The sequence below is a fragment of the Colossoma macropomum genome, unplaced genomic scaffold, assembly GCF_904425465.1.
Source record: "Colossoma macropomum unplaced genomic scaffold, Colossoma_macropomum, whole genome shotgun sequence".
Taxonomy (NCBI): Eukaryota; Metazoa; Chordata; class Actinopteri; order Characiformes; family Serrasalmidae; genus Colossoma; species Colossoma macropomum.
The window spans coordinates 850,249-860,219 of NW_023495922.1; the positions used below are offsets into that span (position 1 = coordinate 850,249).

At 38.5% G+C, this 9,971-nt stretch overlaps 1 protein-coding gene across 1 annotated transcript; it reads right to left on the reverse strand.

Moving 5' to 3' along the window:
* Nucleotides 1-620: 620 nt before the first annotated feature.
* On the reverse strand, nt 621-9,191 carry LOC118803557 (carboxypeptidase O-like). The gene is made up of 9 exons (XM_036564051.1): nt 9,059-9,191; nt 8,155-8,215; nt 6,843-6,944; nt 6,528-6,632; nt 5,295-5,411; nt 4,645-4,738; nt 2,848-3,050; nt 2,533-2,617; nt 621-1,178 (listed from the first exon to the last, which is right to left on the reverse strand). The coding sequence occupies exons 1-9, from the start codon at nt 9,112-9,114 to the stop codon at nt 913-915; spliced, it is 1,089 nt and encodes a 362-aa protein (XP_036419944.1). The 5' UTR covers nt 9,115-9,191; the 3' UTR covers nt 621-912.
* Nucleotides 9,192-9,971: the final 780 nt, after the last annotated feature.

Genomic DNA, 9,971 nt, shown 5'->3' on the forward strand with positions numbered 1-9,971 from the left:
TTCTTCATACATTGCACAGCAGTCTGGGACCCAATATGGGTTTTCCAGGAAAATAAAAGCAGGCCTACAAATATCACTGCCTTATTTCAAACAGAAAAGGCATGTTGCTGTTTTACACTGTACGTATGGTGTCCTTTAAAGGGGAGTTACAGTGATTTTTCAAAACTTCAGCATAATTAAGTGGTGGAGGAGTAAACAGGGTCGTTCAGAGTGGTTTGGTGTGAAACGCTCCATTCTAGAGAAACTTACAGAGTCAGAATTGTTCACAGTGGTGGTGATAGGAACCAGACGTCCATCCCTAAAAGCTCCCTCGCAGAAAGTTATTGAAATGGTTATGAATTCACTGCCTGATGTCTGAGACATTTTTATGGTAGGTATGAGGAGATTTTGGCTTTAAAATCCATTCATAGTGGAGGGATACATGGAGGGAGTTATAAGGAAAAATAGTCCCCTTAAGTCCTTAACTTATTATTTCAGGTTTATCACTATTTTCCATCATCAACACTCCATATAAACTCAGAAGACTCGTGTAGGTTCACTGGTGGTTCTGGATAGTAAATAAAATGTCTATAGTCTGTGTTGTAGTCATGGCGACCCCTGGTTCCTATCACCACCACTGTAAAGACATCTGAACCACTTAACACCAAACCACTCTGAATCATTCTGATTAAAGCTCAATAGTTTAATTATGCAGAAAATTTGAAAAAGTGTTGTAATTCCCCATTAGCAACTTTAGTACCTTTGGAATGACAGTTTTTAATAAATATTTCAAATTTTAAATATCAAGCATAACTTCATTTACACTTGATAGCAACTGGGTAGCTAATGCTACTGAACACGGGTGACAGAATGTCATTGATTCGGTTGATCTTCAGGTGATGAAGTCAAACGCTGAGGAGAAGCTTCATCAGTTTACAGCAAGGTGGTGCTAGAGAGCCACGCAGCTGTCAGCGTGGTCCACAGCGTGGCTGTTACGGTAAAAGCTGCACTGGTAAAAGTCTTATCATGGACGTGGGTGATGATGGACATGGCCCCCTGATAAGCCTCCTCACACGTGGGCTGGATCTGATCTTCAGGCAGTTCGAAGCCGAAGTCGCCCTTGTCTCTCAGCTCGAAGGTGAAGGAGAAAGGGATCCCGATTAGACGGGCAAAGTCACGCGAGGAACCCGAATTTGCATCTGCAGGAAACATGAGGGATTATATTCCAGTTACAGTCATCTGCAAATGTTAAACACGTTTTGCTGAGAAGACAGAGAGCAAACTTAACTAGGAGAGAAAGGTTTTGAACACACTTCGAGTTGGCTTGACGAAGCTAAATGGCTGCTAACGTGTTGCCATGTTATATGAGGTGGCTGCTAAGATGTTGCGAGGCCATTGCTATGGTATCCCAGGGGGTTGCTTTGGTGTTGCTGGATCATTGCAATGATATCCCAGCTACTTGTTAAGGTGTTGCTAGGTTGCGTTTCCTAAGTCTTGCAAGGTCAGTGCTATGGTTTCCAGGGGATTGGCCAAGGTGTCGCCAGACTATTGCTACATTATCCCACGTGGTTGCTAAGATGTTGCTAGGCCATTGTTATGGAATCCCAGGTGATTGCTAAAGTGTCGCTAGACTGTTGCTATGTTATCCCAGGTGGTTGCTAACATGTTGCTAGGCCATTGCTATGGAATCCCAGGTGATTACTAAGGTGTCGCTAGACTGTTGCTGTGTTATCCCAGGTGGTTGCTAAGATGTTGCTAGGCCATTGCTATGGAATCCCAGGTGATTGCTAAAGTGTCGCTAGACTGTTGCTATGTGATCCCAGTTGGTTGCTAAGATGTTGCTAGGCCATTGCTATGGAATCCCAGGTGATTACTAAGGTGTCGCTAGACTGTTGCTATGTTATCCCAGGTGGTTGCTAAGATGTTGCTAGGCCATTGTTATGGAATCCCAGGTGATTTGCTAAGGTGTTGCTAGACTGTTGCTATGTTATCCCAGGTGGTTGCTAAGATGTTGCTAGGCCATTGTTATGGAATCACAGGTGATTTGCTAAGGTGTTGCTAGACTGTTGCTATGTTATCCCAGGCGGTTGCTGAGATGTTGCTAGACCATTGCCATGTTATCCCAGGTGGTTGCTGAGATGTTGCTAGACCATTTCTATGGTATCCCAGGTGGTTGCTAAGATGTTGCTAGGCCATTGCCATGGTGTTTCAGAACTGCTGCTTTAAAGTATTGGTGGAAAATTGGGAACTGTTTTTTTTCCATGGTATATAGGTAGATATAGCTAAGCAAGCTTCCATATTGGTTGCGATTGAGATTAACGATCAGCATAATTATGAAATGACAGAGGAATCCACTAAATGTATTTTTATTTACCATAGGTGGGACCAATCTACACATCTACACATTTCAGTCTACACTTTCAACATTTGTATGTTTGTTTCGATGTCAAAAATGATGAAAACAGGGCAAAAATGAGCCACAATTAGCTACAATTAAGAATGAACCATTTTCATAACTGCGACTTCTAAAGGTTTAGATTTCTTTTAACTCACACAGCACGTCAGGAGAGGTGCCCACAGTGTAGTCCATTCCATGAACAGCTTTGATGGCCTTCGCTGCAGCCAGACCCACTTCCATCTACACACACAGACGCATATGCAAACGTTCTTTTTTTAGCGCTAACAAGTTGCACAAAAGTGTCTATAAAAACAGAGATTGATTAAGCAACCACACATAATTCAGTCCTCTGAGACCTATTGGTCAGTAAATACTATGACTTATTTAGTAACTACTATGAAACTAAATGTAAGCTATGTAGCTTTGAGAGTGAGGAACTGAACTGGGGTCTGTGTGTAACAGTTGCTCACCAGTTCATCGTAGTTGGGTGCTGAGATGTTTGGGTGTCCGTAAGGGACCAGGAGCAGCTGTCCATAAGAGTGGATGGTGAGGAAACACAAGAGTTGGTCTCGATTGGCGCTCAGAAAGTCAGTGACCGCAACGGCTTCGGACTCAGAAAGAGGAGACTGTCCATTATAGACCTCCGAACAACAGTTCCTGGAGATTCCCACCACTGTGCAGATAAAGCAGGAGTGGAAATGAAAGTGGGCATGGTTTAGGGAGAATACATGTGTAACTTCTGTGACTTATCAAAATACAACAACACAACTTGTTTGAAATGTATTCATTAAGTTGTGTTCGCAATCATATTAAAGGAATATTCCAGCATTTTCAATAATCCAATGATTCTGAATCTAATTTCAATACATGTCTTTGTTTCATACCCTGTAAAAAAAATGGTTAAAAGTCTGGCAGCAGGAGAGCCAGACTCGTTAATTAACAGTAAAAGTATGTTTTCTCAAAGATCGTAAAATCTGTAAATCTGCACTACAGTCAGAAATACTGCCTTTTAATGGAATTCAACAGCGTCACTAGTTCAGCTGGTGACATACAGTATTTTACCATCATAATAACAGTAACAACCATTAAAATATCCATTAAAAACATTTGTTTTTGTAAATTAACATTATATTTCTGTGAATTAACAACACTAGTGTTAAAATACAGTATATGTATGGTTTGTTTACATCATCTAACATTTTTTTAATGGGTATTGATTATAATTTTACGGTACTCTGACAGTGAAAATACTTTTACAGTGTAGAAAAAAAAATCAGAAATCCCACTGAACTGAAGCACACTTACAATAGAGCCAAAGGGAGGCAGCTCAGTTTAGTCAGTAATCATGTATTCACTCTTTCATGAATTCTGTCAAATCTATTGGTTCTTTCAGAGATGGGACTCGTTTTCCAGAGGGAAACATTTTTGGGTATAGACCTCTGTGGTTGGTGACATGCCCATATAAGGACGTTCAGATCTAAGCCATTTATCTCTATGGGAAAAATGAGCAGATCTCTCGAAAACTACTTCTGTTGTAAAGAAAAATGCCCGAAAGCTGGTAGGTTATCTGGTGAGGACATTTTTTTTCCTTTCATCAGATTTAGAAATATGAATATTTCTAAATGTACACTAGTGATTTGAGTACAAAACAAAAAGAAAATGCACACAAATCACCAAGCTTCGTAAAATGTGGTACTTTAGCAGGTGTGTAGTTTGAGTAGCTGGTGTTGCTGTATAATAATGTTAAAGTCTAATGGTAGACGTAATTTAATGCGATGTCCAATATTCGTCTTTTGGCTGCTTAACAGTCTCATAATTCAGAGCATTCATTCATCCATTAATTCAGAACTCAGAGTTTTTGAAAACACCCTTCATTTTTTTCTTTAAAGTTTTTGAAAACACCCTGCATTTTTTTCATTTTTTTTTAAATCAGTGAAGGCCCAGAAATTCCACTAAGCCATGACACCAAAAACAGAATTGAAAGTGAAGTGAAAGTAACCGGAATAGCTTTTTTCACCAGATTCGAATTGGTAAGTACAGCTTTAGTAAGATATTCTCTCAGTCTGTAACACATTTACTGTTATGCTTGTGTTTTGGAGTTAGAACATAATCATGCATTTCACAAATTTATTTGTGTGACTGACCATTGGCTTCTGTTATAAGTGAGTTTAGTTTCAACAGTTTTCTAAGTAAAGAGAAATGGGTCAAACTGGTAAAAATGCTGGAGAATTCCTTCAGAACTGAGTGATAACTAATGTAAGACTTACTTCCCCAGTTAGCATAGAAGTTGCGGTTCAGATCTGTGCCAAAACAGGTGCAGCCGTCAGTGCCTGGTGACCTGGATTTCCTCCACAGGCGTGTCTGTAAGTATATAACACATTGGCTACAAATCATTTTGTAATTATATCATTTGCAATTAATATGCTCACTATAGCTCTAATCAGGACTTTATACTGGCAACAGCACAGGCTTTTAAACAATGACAGAGAACAAAAGACCTATTACAACAGAGCTAGTCCTTGAGCAACTGCTACTTCTTGAAGCTGCACTGTGTAAGTTTTGGGGATTTGGAGACCTCTCTGGTGAAAATGTGTAATTGCACTCAACATGCAGAATAACATTTTCCAACTGGGTGAATCTGATAATTGTGGGCACATTGAAAGTATTCAAAGAGATCTCATTCAAAACTTAGTGAAGGACAGAGTGAACGCTCTACTATCGTCATCAATATGACGTTGATTTTGGGATGATTCGAGACCTAAACATCAAGTTGAACCTTCATTTTGGGCCTGTGCATGTAACCTTAACACGTAAAGACTAATGACGTGGTCCCAACAAATCCGACCCAGACTTTTAATGGATCATTTCAGGCTAAATCTCACATTTAACACACATAAACGAGCACGATTAAACTCACTGTGTTGTCTCTCCAGGAGTAGATGTATCCATCCATGTTCAGGACTGGAGTGATGTAGAAGTCCAGGTTTTTAAACAGCTCGTTCATCTTTGGGTCTGTTTTGTACGAGCCCAGGATCTGTTTCAGTAGAAAATCCATCGTCTTTTAGAGGTTCTGACCTTTAAACTGGACGTTATCAATTGCTTTGCTATCGAGCTTAATGAGATTTTGGTTAATGCTGCTCCATCAAATTCATAGAAAGTACCAGCCTAGAAAGTACAAATATCCGAAAATAAAGGGCTCTAGAGGTCCAAAATGTAAGTGTTATAACTTTATAAATGTATAAGGTGATTCTAATATGTCAGCAATAATTTCACAGCTTTATAATCTGATTACTAGGAAGCTGTACATAAAAATGAAGAAATTTAGGAATAACATTAAGAATGAAAATCAAATACAATTCATATCCAAAACGCCTCATATTTCAAAAGTGGAGATCAAATCTCGAGTTGGTTAACCTGACAAAAAATGACTGTAAATGAATGTAATTACAGTATGTAGTATAATGTGAAGTTTGCTCCTGGAGTTATGCAGCTACTCTAGCTAGCAACGGAAGCTTCGTTCACAATAATTAGCGTTTAGCATGCCTACATCATCACATACTCGCCTCTAACCATGGGGATTTCTTCAATAATCCCAAATATATGTACTAATGTGGTTTCTGACAAAGGTATGACATACATTCACCAATAATCCTGCTATAAAAACAGCATATTGCTGCTGTCGGAACAAAACCTCGTATCTCCATGTTTGCCGTTTTTCAGTTTTTGACATAATTTGAAAATGCCTGTTGACCTTTACGTTGTCTGTGAATCTCATGATCATTAGACCAAAAGAAATGTCTGAAAATTGCTTGGAAAGACGTCTGGTTCCATTGAGTTACATTACAAGTAAGGTAGGTTTTTTTTCTTCTCCTGTAAAGTGGAGATACAAGGTTTTGTTCCGACAGCAGTGATATGTTGAGTTTTGGATGATGGTATGCTGGTCAACCAGCGTGTCCATGCTGGGTGACCATCTAAACCAGCACCAGACCCACAAAAACCAGCTTAAACCAGAGATCATGCTGGCCTAAGCAAATTTTTCAGCAAGGAAAGTGGACAAAAGTATGTTATCAGCTACATTTTTAAGAATAATAGTAGTTTTGTAGATAGAAGTGTTGTGTGTTTTGGCTGGTTAAACTGCATCTGTACCCACCTCCTTCACAAAGTACTGGCAGAAAGCAGGAGCGATCCATTCTCTGGCATGGATTCCACAGTCCATCCAGATCGCCTTCTTCGGCAAAGTGCTGCTTAGGCCGATCTGCAGCACAGAGAACCAACAGGCACGGTTTATAAACAGCCGAGGAACAGACTGTTTAGTCTACCAGCAGCTCAAAACAGCGTCTGGGTCTGAAATGGCGCGTCTGCTTATTGTCACTCTAACTAGCAACATTCTGTGGAGCTCATTGACTTTCGGCACAGAAACTGAATGCTGGCCTTTCATGATGCTCCGCTGAAAAGGAGTTGGTACCTTCAGCAGAGTTATGTTCCTCTTTTCGTACGTCGTCCCATAGATCATACTGGAGACAACGTCCGGGTGGTCTTTCTCAATCTGCTCCATCCAGACTGAGATCTGCAGTAGGACAACAAAATACATTCACATTAAACATCATAGGGCAGTATGTAAATTATTACCTGCATAAATAACCTCACAGAGGGAGGGGTCAGTGCTGAAATGAGTAACTCAGTAACTGACCTGGATGGTATTTCACAAAGGATTTCTCAATTAGCCAGATAACCTGAGCCCAAATATGAAAATTGTCCAATAGGAATGTCCCTCAGCTCTTTTCCTATTGGACAGGCTTGACTTTGGGCCTATCTGAGAAATGTTTGTGAGAATAACCCCCTTGTTAATAGTATTGTAAGTTTTAACTAACTAGCTAAATAAATAAATAAATAAATAAAATTATCAAATGGTGTAGTAAGTTTTTTAGTAAATGAGTAAATTAATAAACAAATAAATGGCCCTGTCCATGTTAGGTAAGTTCATAAATGAGTGTATAAGTAAATGCTTAAATAATATCCATAGTTAGTTCTTTAGTAAATTAGTAAATATGTAAATATGTATATAAATAAGTAAGTAAATACATAAGTAAATAAATCAATAAGAAAGTAAGTAAATAAATAGCTAAATAAGTAAGTAAATAAATAGCTAAATAAGTAAATAAGTAAGCAAGTAAATAAATAAAGAAGTAAATACGTAAGTAAATAGATAAGTAAGTAAATAAGTAAGTAAGTAGGTAAGTAAGCAAGTAAGTAAGTAAGGCCATGGTGTGGTGAGTTTATAAGTAAATACATAAATAAATAACCGAATAAATAACCTGGAGGGTCGTTCACGAAGCTGGATTTCTCAGTTAGCCAGATAACTTAAGCCCAGAGATGAAGACTGTCCAATAGAAACGTCCCTCAGCTCTTTTCCTGTTGGACAGGCCTGACTTTGGGCTTAAGTTCTCTGACTAAACTGAGAAACCCTGTTTTGTGAACACCCCCCTAGTCCATGGTGTGATGAGCTCTTTAGTAAATAAACAAATAATTAATCCTGACTCCACAGTGTGATGAGTACATAAGCAAGTAAATAAATAAGTCAATAAATAAAAATATCTGTCCATGTTGTGAGAAGTTCACAAACGAGTGAATAAATAAATGGGTAAAATAATTTCCTCCATTACTTAGTGAGTAAAATAAGTAAATAAATAAATAAACAAACAACCTCCTCCATGGTGTGGTGAGTTCTTTTAGCGTGTAAATAAATAAATACATAAATGAATTAATGAATAAATAACCTCTTCCATGGTGTGGTACGTGGTGTAGTCATAAGCTCGTAGCTCCAGTCCTTCAACAGCTCTGTAACATAGAGCATAAAGCAATTAATACCTGGCAGTTAAAATGTGCTGAGACAGAAGAACCTTAAAGAACATCAGATCAACTTTATACTGTTCTACTAAAGCAATAACTGTGTAATAACTGCACGTTATCAATGCTTCTCTAGTGCTATCAGACCAGCCTTTTACAGTGCAGTAAAATTAGTCTATGGCTCAGGTATGACTGTATATTTTAAAATGTCATTGTAACAAAAAGTGAAGATTTGTGGATATTTTTTATGTTGGTACTATTTTAATACTAAAACCAGTTAGTGTTGATGTTCTTTTGGAAATTTCCTCAGACGCTCAGTGAACCCTCTCTGTTTTTCACCTGCTTTTCACAGTAATGTGTTGTTGGCAGAGGTAATTGTGGTTATGTAACTAGTGGCGTCACTTGTAGCAGTACAGAGGGGGCAATCACTCCGAGGCCTCAGCGTATTACTGTTTACTCCAATTTTACACCCTTGACTCACGGCTAGCTAAGATACCATAATAATATATTTCAACCATTTTTCTACATTACAGCATCAGCTGGGTTGAGACTAAGCAACAGCAGGTAAACAGGTCATGAAAGAACATACACACATATATATATATATATATATATATATATATCACTCAAACTATCATAAGACAGTATCTCAGACACCAGGCAGTGAACCAAACCACTCTGAATGACTTTGTTTACATCTTAATGCAGCATTTTTTTTTAATTGGTGGAATTCATTACCACTACGTCATCCAACATTTGGTAGAACTGCGTTTGTTTGGGGTCAATCGTGGTTCCAAAAACTACCAGTGGCTATGATGATGGTAAATGTTTTACCTGTCCTGGGTCTGCAGAGCCAAAAGCACCAACGCAGTCAACAGCGACCTCAGCATTGTAATCCAGTCCAGCGAGAACCTCAGCACACCTCTCCAGCCCTACGTCCAGTCTGTGAGCCTTCATCTCACTCAGCTTTGCTTTTATACGCAGCCCAGAGAGATAATGAACATTTACTACAGGCGTATCTGAGATACGCCGAGTGACTCCCACGCTGTGAGTTAATGGCTCATCGTAAAGACCATAAATCTGAATATTACCATGATGTAACAATATGATTGATTTACTGATTAAAGCCACTTGATGTAAATCAATGCAATGTTGAAATAATGTCATAATTTTCCGTATTTAGTGCTGTGAAAAAGTATTTGTACCCTTCTATTTTCGTATATCTGTCGCACTTAATGGCCTCAGATCCTCATACAAAATGGAATATAAGACGAGGAGAGTGTGAGAACACAGTTTTTAAATGATCTTTTCATTTTTTGAAGGGTAAAAAAGTTGCCACTATGTCAAGGACATTGTTTTATATTACATTTATTTTTACGAAACATCTAGTTTAGATGGAATTTAATGTAGTGTGCCGCTTGTTGACCTTTTAGACCTACTTCCCACTGCTGGAAAGGGTCTATTCAAGTGATGTTTACGTACAACAGGGCTGACAGTGATCAAGCCTGTGTACTTCTATTGTTATTGATCCCAATTATCAAGTAAATTTGGTTGATTTGAACTACCAAGGGGGCAATTACTTTTTCACGCAGGGCCTGTTGGTGTTGAATACGTTTTTTTTTTTCCTTCATCAAATGAAATAATCATTTAAAAAGCTATATTTTGTGTTCACTCAGGTTGTCTTTGTTCTTTGTTGCATTTTGCTTGAAGACCTGAAACAATTAAGCTCGACAAAATAGAAGAAGGG

Bases quoted from the DNA above. Each gene is read 5' to 3' on its own strand.
- LOC118803557 (XM_036564051.1), bottom strand. From the start codon at position 9,114: ATGCTGAGGTCGCTGTTGACTGCGTTGGTGCTTTTGGCTCTGCAGACC. The intron at 8,216-9,058 runs GTAAAACATTTA...TCTATGTTACAG, and splicing joins GCTCTGCAGACCCAGGACAG to AGCTGTTGAAGGACTGGAGC. The intron at 1,179-2,532 runs GTGAGTTAAAAG...TGTTTCCTGCAG, and splicing joins CACCTCTCCTGACGTGCTGT to ATGCAAATTCGGGTTCCTCG.